Source organism: Heterodontus francisci, chromosome 32, assembly GCF_036365525.1.
Source record: "Heterodontus francisci isolate sHetFra1 chromosome 32, sHetFra1.hap1, whole genome shotgun sequence".
Classification (NCBI taxonomy): domain Eukaryota; kingdom Metazoa; phylum Chordata; class Chondrichthyes; order Heterodontiformes; family Heterodontidae; genus Heterodontus; species Heterodontus francisci.
The window spans coordinates 37,300,292-37,313,372 of NC_090402.1; the positions used below are offsets into that span (position 1 = coordinate 37,300,292).

At 40.1% G+C, this 13,081-nt stretch overlaps 1 protein-coding gene across 10 annotated transcripts in view; it reads right to left on the reverse strand.

Annotated features, from left to right (window-relative positions):
- LOC137347765 (astrotactin-2-like) overlaps window positions 1-13,081 on the reverse strand; it is a 1,864,757-nt gene that overhangs the window by 1,185,421 nt on the left and 666,255 nt on the right. For 9 of the 10 annotated variants that reach the window (XM_068012699.1, XM_068012697.1, XM_068012693.1 and 6 more), the window contains one exon: window positions 10,786-10,890. The exons of the other annotated variant lie outside the window; for it this stretch is intronic. In XM_068012699.1, coding sequence (XP_067868800.1) covers window positions 10,786-10,890 — 105 coding nt within the window. The remainder of the gene's footprint in view (window positions 1-10,785; window positions 10,891-13,081) is intronic. 10 annotated transcript variants of the gene reach the window in all.

Consider the following 13,081-nt stretch of genomic DNA (forward strand, 5'->3'; position numbering starts at 1 on the left):
TGGGATTCGAACCCATGTCCCCAGAGAAATACCCTGAGTCTCTGGGTTACTAGTCCAGTGATAATACCACTACGCCACTGCCCACCTTACCACATTGAACTGAAAGATCTGCTTCTAAAGTCCATGTTTGTGTCTGAATCTGGAGGGGGGGAGCCCTTGAAAATTTTCTGAAAATTTGAAAACCTCTGAATTTGAGGGTTGCTGCTGCTTTTAAGGTGAGTAGCAGTGAAGTCTGAAACCTACATAAAACATTATCGCCTGAAAATGTGTATGCTTGTTAATTCTGTAAGCACAAATAATCTTGTGTGGGTGTAGCTCATGAAGGATTAATTCACATTTTGTGGCAAAATGAGATAGCTGAGGACACTCAGCTTGTGTTTCACTTGGATGAAGATGTAGTGCACCTAATTTTTTTTTGTCTTGAGATAATGTCACTTACTTTTCTTTGTGCAAAGTTAAATTCTCATCTGTATAATACAGATAGAAGCACATTTGTGGGATTTCTCTGCAGCATGAAAATAGTTGTCAAGCCCCAGTTTTCTTCCTGAACAGTCAGAAAAGTTGCAGGTACCTTGTGGTGTTCAATTTTAATTTTGGGTAGTGATTGTGGTCTCTCCAATCAAATAACAAACATTTTGGACCCTCCAAATCTGAATTTCATATGAATCCAATAGTTACCAATAGGAAGATAAAACAAAACCTCCACTAGACTGGCAAGGGTTGGACGCAACAAGATGACAGATGGGAAGACTGATGTGGTCAAGGCCAAAAGGTACAAGTTGCTGATGGAAGCCAAAATCGATGGCTTCAGTTTTGATGACCATTAGCTTGTCTGGGTCTGATATCTGGCAGGAAGCTGGAGAGTGTAGCAATGGTCTTTGAATTGTTTAAGAGGTACACCTCATCCCATACTTCCAGATGATATCACCAAGGATAGCTTGTAAATGTCAAAGAGGAGAGAACCAATCATGGATCCCACGATAAAGCATATAATGCAGAAATCAGCTCATAAGACAGTAATAAAACCCAACTCCTCTCACACTGAAAATGACACAACTTCAATTGTATAAAAACTCGTAAACCTTAAAAGCTTTGCACCAGGGAACAATGGTACTTATCCTGTAGAGGAGTGCACTGCCTTTCTGCCATTGTTTATTTGTTAAAGACCTAGCTTTCCAAAATGCATTAACGTTTTGAATGTATCTCAAAATTTCTGCACCAATTCACGGCTTACAGAAGAGCTTTCATCAGGGAAGTCACTGCAAGATGCTAGCACAAATCAGGCCATTTTGCACACTCTTGGGAAAGGAGTAATCACTGTTGGCTTAACCTTGACTTTTCCTTTAAAGAATAACAGAATTAAAAATAAACTCATTGTTGTTTTCCTTTAATTAAAGAAAAATTGCACAGAATAAATTAATTTTAACTGTGCAACTTTTCCAAACCTTTCTCATAAACCAAATAGTAAGTATTCTTCCAAGCCACTAGGTGGCACCAAAACTAATAGTCAATGGAAACATAACATTCAGATATTAACACCTCACTGCTCCTCTTACACAGCATGACAGTTGATAAGAATGATAAGATTATACAGTTGGATAATCTACAAACTATCTGTTAGTATTCAGAATAAGGGGGTAATTAGATTAAATGAAGACATAAATTGCTGATAAGCAACAAATAAGATTATAATATGATGACTGGAGTGCTACGGAGTTCTTAAACTCATGTTATTGTCAGATGTGTATCAATTGAATCCACAGCACTGTCTTGCTATCTGGATGGTGTAAACAAACTGTTTTATACCTATGAAATGCATGGCTGAAGTTTGTGTCACTTGAGTTAATATCTGTTGTGGATTTATGTTTGCAATGTTCAAAACAGAAGGGAGCTTACCGGAATGTTCCATGTGAAAATTCATGAAAGCAAATCCATTTTTGAATGAATGTTGCTCACCGACTTTTCTGAATTAACACTGAAAATTTAACTGGGGAACGTTCATGAATCCTCTTGGAGAATGGGCCGAGCACTTAGTTGAGTAAGGCACAAAAGATTTGTGCAAATCTAGACCCCTTGCTGGCAGACTGCCCAACAAAACAGTACACTCCTACTGAAGGAGGGGTAGCTAACCATATAAATAGATCGATAAATAGAAAACGTGTTTATATAGTGTTGTTCACATCCACAGGATGCCCCCAAATGCTTTACACAAATTAATTGCTTTTGATATATTGTCACAATTGTGTAGGGGAAACTGCAATACACCATCATGTACTTCAGGCAACACAAAAATAATGGCCTGACACAACCAAACATCCCCAGACAAGGTAGGGTAATCAGTGTGTCTTCACCCATCTGTCCCTTCTCACTGTGCCCAGCATATATCAAATATGTCCCGCTATGCTTATTAGATTATTCTTATTGATGTATTTTCCTAAAAGTGCCATACACATACATATCAAGCAATAGCTAACCAGCAACTCCAAAAAACTGACAACCCCAACATAGATCTGAATGTAGGCATGTAGTTATAGTTAAAATTGGTGCTATTGGCTCAGTGGTAGCATTCTCACCTGAGCCAGAAGTTTGTGAATTTGAGTCCCATTCTAGAGAATTGAGCACCAAATCCAAGCTGACAGTTCAGTGCGAAACAGAGGGAGTGCTGCAATGTTGGATATCTTACCTTTTGGATGAAAAGTTAAACTGATGCCCCATCTGTTCTCTCAGATAGCCATAACAGATCCCATGAAACTATTATGATGAAGAGCAGGGGACTTATCGCTGGTGGCCTGGCCAATATTTATCCCTCAATCAACAACACAAAAACAGATCATTTGGTCATTATCACTTGCTGTTTATGGGACTTTTCGCATTTGTATCGTTCTGTCCTCCACTAGGTTCATGCTGGTATTCTGCTCGTCAGCCTTGACCCAGTGTTAGGTCTGCTGCCTGTGAGTCAGAAGGTCATGGGTTCAAGCCCACTCTACATAATTTATGAAGATGCTTCAATGCAATACCAAGGGAGTGCAGCATTGTCAGAGATGCTAATTATCTCATTGTTGCTCATGGCACCTTTTTGCGTGCAATTTAGTTGCCACTTTTCATAAAATCACAAGAAATAGGAGCAAAAGTAGGCTATTCGGCCCTTTGAGCCTGCTCTGCCATTCAATAAGATCATGGCTAATCTGATTGTGGCCTTAACTCCTTTCCTGCCTGTCCCCCATAACTCTTGACTCCCTTGTAGATCAAAATCTGTCTAGTTCAGCCTCGAACATATTCAATGCTCTAGCCTCCACTGCTCTCTGGGGAAGAGAATTCCAAAGATTAACAACCCTCGGGGAAAAAGTTCCTCCTCATCACCATCTTAAAAGGGAGACACCTTATATTGAAACTGTGCCTCCTAGTTCTAGATTCTCCCATGAGGGGAAACAGCCCCTCAGAATCCTATTTGTTTCAATAAGATCACATCTCATTCCTCTAAACTCCAATGAATATAGGCATGGAAGATGGCAGGATCCCCAAAGACACATTGTACAGCCAGCTCGCCACTGGTATCAGACCCACCGGCCGTCCATGTCTCCGCTTTAAAGACGTCTGCAAACGCGACATGAAATCCTGTGACATTGATCACAAGTCGTGGGAGTCAGTTGCCAGCGTTCGCCAGAGCTGGCGGGCAGCCATAAAGACGGGACTAAAATGCGGCGAGTCGAAGAGACTTAGTAGTTGGCAGGGAAAAAGACAGAGGCGCAAGGGGAGAGCCAACTGTGCAACAGCCCCGACAAACAAATTTCTCTGCTGCACCTGTGGAAGAGCCTGCCACTCTAGAATTGGCCTTTATAGCCACTCCAGGCGCTGCTTCACAAACCACTGACAACCTCCAGGCGTGTATCCATTGTCTCTCGAGATAAGGAGGCCAAAGAATGAATGATAGGCCCAACCTGTTCAATCTTTCCTCATAAAACAACCCTTCATCCCAGGAATCAGACTAGTGAACCTTCTCTGAACTGCTTCCAATGTACGTATATCCCTCCTTAAGTAAGGAGACAAAGACTGTACGCAGTACTCTAGGTGCAGTCTCACCAACGCACTGTACAGTTGTCACAAGAATTCCCTACTTTTATTCTCCATCCCCCTTGCAATAAATGCCAACATTCCATTTGCCTTCCTAATTACTTTCTGTACCCACATGCTAACTTGTTGTGATTCATGTACAAGGACACCCAGATCCCTCTGTACACAGTCTCTCTCCATGTAAACAATATTCTGCTTTTCTATTCTTCCTGCTAAAGTGGGCAATCTCACATTTTTCCACCTTATGTTCCATCTGCCAATTTTTACCCACTCACTTAACCTATCTATATTTCTTTGCAGACTCTTTGTGTCCTCCTCACAACTTGCTTTCCTGCCTATCTTTGTATCATCAGCAAATCTGGCTACAGTACACTCGGTCCCTTCATCCAAGTCATGATTATATATTGTAAATAGTTGAGGCCCCAGCACTTATCCCTTCAGCACTCCACTACTTACAGTTTGCCAACCTGAAAATGCCCCATTTATCCTGACTCTCCTTTTAGTTTTACTTTTAGTTAACCAATCCTCTATCCATGCTAATATATTACCCACAACACCATGAGCTCTTATCTTGTGTAGTAACATTACAACACTGCCTAGAAATTAAAAATACTTTATTCATGGTGAAGTGCTTTGGGATGCCCTGACATCATGTACATAAATCTATGTTTTACTTTGTTTGCACCCCTACTTACTCAGTTCACACCGATACCTTATTCTCTGATCTTTCTCCCAATTCATATCTGCCCTCTTCTCACATTCTCCCACCCACTCTGTTCAAACACTCCCTATTCTTCCCTGATTCCCTCATCAACAATGCTTCAGGTCTTGTAAGAGATCAAAACAGTTAGAAGATCAAGCATTTCCATCCACAATGTGCAAAAAAGTCTATTGACATTAATGGAAAATAAAACTGGGTGGGTTAGAGAACGGGTGGTCGATCTGATCCTCTATGTTTTCCCCATAAGTGTGCAACTTTAAAATCACTCCCAAAGTCTGGCATGCTGTCTGTTCACTTGTATGGAAATACATCAAATATGTAACTGCATCAACAAGCAGTTCTGGAAAAGAACTGAAAAAAATGTGAGAAGAAAATAAATGGCTGAGGGCTGAGTAAAGTTCATGGTCATTCATCTTTTTTGAATTATACCTTCAGCACAGGCATATACTGTGATCTTGAGAAACTAATACTGATAATCATATTGTCCACAAATCTAAAAGGTTGCATTAATACTGAAGAATGTCCGAGAAAATGCACAAACTGTTCAATGAGTTTTGATGAACATTTAATCTGGCTGAATAAATTCATAAATGTTTCAAAACATTTAAGAATGCCTCACCATTATTTCCACACTGAACACGTAAATTCATAGCCATTACTGCAAAAATAAATGGAGTGCGACCGGAGTAAATGAATATCTCTGAACAATTAAAATTGAAAGAAAACAATTTTCTAAAATACATTATGCATATTCCCTTTCCAGTTCACTTTGGTTAACAATTCATCTCATAATTTTGTTCCCGATAACTGATTGTTTCTCTTCTCAAGTCAAACTCAAACAAGATTCACCTATTTTTGTCTTCCTTCTCAAATTAGTCTTTGAGAATTTCATGATGAACTGCTAACATTGCAAAACCATCATAACCATCTTATTTTTACAACATTTTTAAAAAATATAAGTTACAAAACAATGTTAACAGACCATCCATTTTGTTTGAAAAGGAATATCAAGGGGACTAAAGAAACCAAACAGTGCATGCTGATAGTATGAATGAGAGGCCTGACTTGGATGCGTAACTGAGCTTCAGGCCATGAATGGCTCTGGCAACATACTAGCAGTAGTGCTGAGGACCCAAGCTCCAGAACTAGTTACAGTCCTAGGCAAGCTGTTCCAATACAATTACAAAATTACCATCTACCCAACAAATGTGAAAATTGCCCAGGAAAATTGTGTCCATAAAAAGCATTACAAATCCAACCCAGACAATTATCACCCTATCTTCCCATGGATATTCAGCAAAGTAATAGAAGGAATCATCAATGGTGCTATTACATGGCACTTACACATCAATAACCTGCTAAACGTCACATAGTTTGGGTTCAGTAAGGACCACTCAGCTTCACGCCTCATTACAGCCTTGGTCCCAACAGAAACACAACAGCTGAATTCCAGAGGTGAGGTGAAAGTGACTGTTCTTGACATCAAGGCATTCTAGTTGGGGGAAAATCTCTCCAGTGGCTAAAATCAAACCTGGCATAAAGGAAAATGTTTGTGCTTGTTGGAGGCCAATCATCTCAGCTCCAGGAAATAGCTGCTCGAGTTTGTCAGGGGAGTGTTTATGGTCCAACCATCATCAACTGCTTCATCAATGGCCTTCACTCCAACACAAGGTCAGAAGTGGCATCTACAACTCCTCAGATAATGAAGCAGTCTATACCCATATATAGCTGGACCTGAACATCATCTAGCCCTTGGCTGAAAAGTTGTAAGTCATACTTATGCCACACAAGTGCCAGACAATCACCATATCATCATGAAAGAGCCTAACCACCTCCCTTTACCTTTGCTAAGTTCACCATCAACATTCTGGGTATCACCATTGACCAAAAGCTCAACTGGACCAGCCATATAAATGCCTTAGTTACTGGAGCAGGTCAGAGACTAGATAATAAAAACAAGAAATGCTGGAACCACTCAGCAGGTCTGGCAGCATCTGTGGAAAGAGAAGCAGAGTTAACGTTTCGGGTCAGTGACCCTTCTTCGGAACTAGCAAATGTTAGAAATGTCAAAGGTTATAAGCAAGTGAGGCGGGGTTGGGGCAAGAGATAACAAAGGAGAAGGTGTAGATTCTAGAGACTATCTCTAGAGACTAGATATTCTGTGCTGCGTGGCTCAGCTTCTGACTCCCTCAAGTCTCCACCACCTGCAGTCATTAGTCAGTAGTGTGATGCAATACTCCCACTTGCCTGGATGGGTATCGCTACAAGAATCCACAAGAAGCTTGATACCATCCAGGATGCTTGATCGGCTCTTCAACTATCCTGTGAAATCTTAATTATTTCCACCACCAGTGTGTATTATCTACAGGATGTACTGCAGAAAGTCACAAAGACTTCTTTGGCAACAACTCCACCACAAAACAGATGCATGAAGTCACCATCACCCCCAAGTTCCCCTGTAAATCACACAGCATCCTGACTTGGACATATATCACCATTCTTTCATCATCACTGGGTAAAAATTCTGGAACTTCCTGCCCAACAGAACTGTGGGAGTTACTTCACCACATGAAATGCAGCAGTTCAAGAAGAAAGCTTACCACCTTCTTCTCAGGCCAACTGGAGATGGACAATAAAATTCAGCCTTGCAAGAAATGGCCACATCGCAAGAAAGATTTTTTTCAGAAGACTCAATAGAAAGAGAACTGAAGCAATGAATTATTGTAATGACAATGTGGTGACACTGAACATTGCATCGCTGGTGTTGAGTTCCTTTGAGTGGGATGAACACAGGGTTTGATCAATATTCACCAAGTGAGGAGGTGGACGAGTGAAGACTTTTGGTATTTTCCTACAGGTGGGAGGCAGAACTGTGCAGTATCCTTTCTATGGCAGTTTTTTCAGAGAACATTAGCAGTAGTCTGTGAGTAAGGAACATGGTCGTAATCTCAGTGAAATTCAGCCACATCATGAATGGAGGGGAAAGAACAAATAATGAAGGGCTTTTTTTTAAGTGTCCTGGTGAAGCAGAATGCAGACTGTTTTTCTTCTTGTGTAGTTGTAAGCACAAGCAATCTACTTGGCAGTTGACTTAATTATAATAATCTGCCCATTTTTCCCCCTGGCTAGCTTCAGGATAGGCAGCACTGAACCATGGCTTGTTGTGATCATATTGTTTAATGTTTGCACATTAAAGCACATTTCTAAAAGTGCTTGAATCTTACCTTTCAAACTTAATTCAGATTACCTTAGATGTAGCTTCCTCTTCTGCGATTCCCATGCACTATTTATTTTCATGTTGGTAATCTTAAATGCACTGAGGTTACTCCAGGGCAAGTGGCTACTTAAAGCTAAGTAGGGCCTTAAATTCTACAAGTGGATCACTGCTGGTTCAAGTTGTCATGAGTTTATATTCACATTAGCATTTAGCTCAAGAATATTTGCATAAATGTTGCAGACTGGCACATTCCAAGGTCCACGACTACGTGCTGAGGGACACACTAAAGCTTGGGGCAGCCGCAGCAAAGGCTCAATGGGGAAAGACGACAGTGTAAGGTCCCCCCACCAAGCTGAACTGAGGGGCTGGATCCAAGGAAACCGCTCGAACTGCATCGGGAAAATTTTCATTTGCTGTAAATGTAAAAATGTAATTGGCATGACAAATGTGAAATGGAAGGGTTGTGAAGCAACTCATGATTGTACTGAAGGAAACTGATCTCCCTTGCAATGTTTGTATTTTTTGGTACTGTTTGGCAATGTAATTTTTAAAGATTTTTATGAATAAAGTATATTTTGGAAATTAAAAAAAATAAAAAAATATTTGCATAAATGGATAGGATAATCTGCCACTGGCAGTTAGCTCTGTTTCCCATTGTCAGTAAAGCTAAGTAGTGCCTTAAATTCTATAAGTGGTTCACTGTTGGTTCAAGTTGTCATGAGTTGATATTCATGTTGGAATTTAACACACAAATATTACATACAGATTAGGAGCAAGAGTAGGCCACATGGCCCCTCGAGCCTGCTCCGCTATTCAAGAAGATCATGGCTGATCGGATTGTAATCTCAACTCCACATTCCTACCTATCCCGATAACCTTTCACCCCCTTGCTTATCAAGAATCTATCTACCTCTGCCTTTTGCAGAAGAGAGTTCCAAAGACTCACAACCCTCTGAGAGAAAAAAAATTCTCCTCATTTCTCTCTTAAATGGGCGATTCCTTATTTTTAAATAGTGACCCCTAGTTCTAGATTCTCCCACAAGAGGAAACATCCTTTCCACATCCACATTTTCCCACATTATACTCCATATACCAGATGTTTGCCTGCTCACTTAACCTATATATATTTGTTTGTAGCCTCCTTATGTCCTCTTCACAACTTACTTTCCTTCCTATCTTTGTGTCATCGGCAAATTTAGCAACCATACCTTCAGTTCCTTCATCCAAGTCATTTACGTAAATTGTAAAAAGTTGAGGCCCCAGCTCTGATCCCGGCAGTACACCACTTGTTACATCTTGCCAACCAGAAAATGAACCATTTATGCTTACTCTGTTTCCTGTTAGCTAGCCAATTTTCTATCCATGACAATATGTTACCCCTACATCATAAGCTTTTTTATTTTCCACAATAGCCTTTGATGTGGTACCTTATCAAATGCCTTCTTGAAATCTAAGTACAGTACATCCACCAGTTCCCCTTTATCTACAGCACATGTTATTTCTTCAAAGAACTCCAATAAATTGGTTAAACATATCTCCCTTTCACTAAACCATATTGACTCTGCCTGATTACTTTGAATTTTTCTAAGTGCCCTGCTATAACATCTTTAAATATAGCTTCTAACATTTTCCCTAAGGCAGATGTTAAGCCAACTCGCCTGCAGTTTCCTGCTTCCCTTTTGAATAAACGAGTTATATTTGCTCTTTTCTAATCTATTGAAACCTTCCCCTAACCTAGGGAATTTTGAAAATTAAAACCAACACATCAACTATCTCACCAGTCGCTTCTTTTAGGACCCTATTATGAAGTCCATTAGGACCCGGGGATTTGTCAGCCCGCAGCTCCAACAATTTGCTCAGTACCACTTCCCTGGTGAATGTAATATTCTTGAGTTCCTCATTATGCATAAATGTACAGAATAATCTGCCACTGGCAACTAGCTCAGTTTCCCATTGTCATTCAAAGCAAACCCCAAATAAGCCTATGTCATGATTCCACCTGATGAAAACATGCATGTTCGGCTTCCCATGGCAGTAAGCAAAAACTGTAGATTGCATTCTAAGTGTTTTGATGCATATCAGGTCTGGGAGATTTCACTTTCCCAATGAGCCATGAACCAGTTAATTTGTGGCTTTGATGAAGAACAAGGTAACTTGGCGCTTACAAGTAACATCATTATGTTTAACCTTCATCTCCAACCTTCACAATTTATTTTCCCTCTTATGGTCTTCCTTCAGCTTTTCCTCTGAGACCTGTTGCAGCTCTTTTCAGGCAACCTCAACATCATTGTAGAATTAATTTCCTCAGTCAATATTAAAGTAACAATGTTGAGTGGCAAGCTATTTAAAATGTGTTCAAACCAGCTTTGAACAAACTAGTAGAGTACCAGCATGTGTATAAATATTAAAAATCTGTGTATTTCAGCATAAATTGCTGAAAAAAAACCTAGACACATATTTGTTTATCGCTCTCCACAAATCACGTGCCATACATTTGATGGAAATGACAGGACAATTCTGCAATTTGTTAATGTCAATTTACTACATTTTAGAGATGAGTTAGAGTCAGCAGGTTTGTATTCCACACTGAGATAGAAACAGAAATTTGCGCAAACATTTTTCTTTCATGGCAAGCAGCTGCCATTGGCATATGGTTGAAATGAAAAGTTGCTGCACTCATACTGCTAAATCAAACTAAAATTAGGAATTTGCCCACCACTCTCATTTCTGAATGCGAGTTCACGAGGTTGCTAGGACTTGTTAAATATCTAATTACCTTTGCTTCTTCGTCTGCCTCTATGTTCGGAGTAGAAGGTGAGATGTGTCTCATCATCTGCTTCTGTACCAGAATCCTCTTCTGCTCTTAGAATTCCACTGACACCTAGAAATAAAAAAAAAACACAGCTGCTTGACCCGCAATAGATAAATTGCCTCCTTTTGTTTTTTAAGTTTTGTTTTAAGTTCAGGAAGCTAAGAAAACCAAAGGTCAAGGCCCATAAGCGTAGGTCATCACCAAGGTTGAAGCAGAAAGGAAAATTGAGGCAATGGCAAAAGAGGCATTTGGGTGGTCGCAAGTTTGGATTTTAAAAGTGTATGGATTGGAAGCGGAAGGACTGACTGATGGAGCTGAGTAGTTCCACAGATCTAACAGCTTACAACCATTACAAGTAAAGATCTTCAATCTGGGAATCTATTTTGAACACAGTGACAGGATTACCAAGGAGGAGTCCTATAACAAATAATGAGCCACATTATTAAATCTTAAAATAACTTATCTTATGCTCATTAAGATGAGAATGTCAGTTTCCATTTCACTTCATCCAGCATCAGTTTCAATCATCCTCCAATCTTGTACAGCATACCTAGGCACAGAGCAAAGCTCCCTCAACTCTATCTAAACACGTACCTCAAAACCAACCTCAAAAGATCTTCAACAACTGCCCCAGTATGTTATTTCCCTGATCCCACACAAGCTTGTACCTGTTGAGGTGATAATACTAAATAATACCAAATTAAGGATAGTTTAATACTGGAGGCCCATGCTCACGAGGGACAGGCTACAAACTGACCAAAGCCATGTAACTGGAAAAGCCTCGACTTTGACAGTGTGTTATTGGCAGGAGCATGGGCTCCCACCACCTGCAATACTCAACAAAACTAGAGAGTCGCACTCTACATTCCCAGTGATCACTTGGGTACTGAGAGTGGTGGTTGGTGATGAAGAAAACAAGTTTCTCTTTTCCCACTAGCCTTCACAATTACTTGCAAAAGGGAAGAGAGGTTCAGAAAACACGGATCCTTGCTTGAATTGCATTCCTCTTAAACTACAATATGAAAGATAAAAGTGATTTGGAAAGTGTAGCACCTGGTTTGTTTTAAGATCAGTAAGACCACAACATGAGAATTGTATTTTTGTATTATCAGTTGAAACAAACAAACATAAAAATAAGTCACAGAGTGACTGAAAGTGAGATCTCATTTTCAAGTGTTTTCACTTGCACACACTCTCAAAATCTGTACATTGCTTTATGAGATGAGTCTGTGAATCAAAGTGCCTGTATTCCATTTCCTACAATCTACAGCAAGCGTTGGCGACACAAGATACCGAGTCAATTGATGGTTCCATATTACATGCGAGTTTGTCGGGCCCAGTTCCCAGACTGATCCGCTGCACTGCAAACTTGGAAACCTCCAACTGTGCAGTGCAGTGTAGTTACAAAGAGTTTCTCTCAGTAAGATGCAAAATGCTCCTCCTGTCTCATTATCTTGTCAAACTTGCCAACAGTCAAAGCTTACTTCCTAAGCGTCTTGTAGAATGCACTGCAGGAGCATGGGAGAATTCTCTCAGTTGAAGTCACAAACAAAGACAGCAGCAACTTGCTTTTGACTATTTGCTAGCTAAACTATAGTTTCTTTCTGTTTTTAGACAGAGAGTGCAAATGCAATTACACAGCGGAAGAATACTTCTAAATACTAGTTATTTTAGTGTGCCTCGGAACAAGCCTCTCAAATAAGAGATCATTGATTTTTGAATCCAACTTATAAAGAAACATTTAACCATGTCTTAGTCCTGTTGTTAAGGAAGATGCCACAGCATTGGCTAACCTTCACAGCACTGGTCGTGATCAACAGACTAGTTTGACCATGTAAAACTTGGAGAGAAATTTAAATGTTGGTAAGAATGCGCACTTAAAGAATATAAAAGGGTCTGCAATCAAAAGTAAATTACATTATTGAACAGTATTTGAACTCTGCTTTCCCCAGATCATACACCTGCTAAATTGGAGAGGGTGGAGCATACAGTCTCCTCCCAGACTAGTGTTAATCAGTTTCTTGGCTCTCTGCCAGCAGATGTACAAGCCCACAGCAGAGAAACCCTCTCTTCCTGGTTTTCCATGTGCACTGTGAGAAGACAGCGAGTACACCTTCACCCTCTATTCAGCATCTCTCAGAGTGCAGACTAAAACTTAAGCTGAATGGAGAATTGAACATGACCCACCACCAACATCAGACAAGACCTGAGTATATGGTACTGTGAGTTTGTACTAGAGTGTAAAACACTGCAAACAATT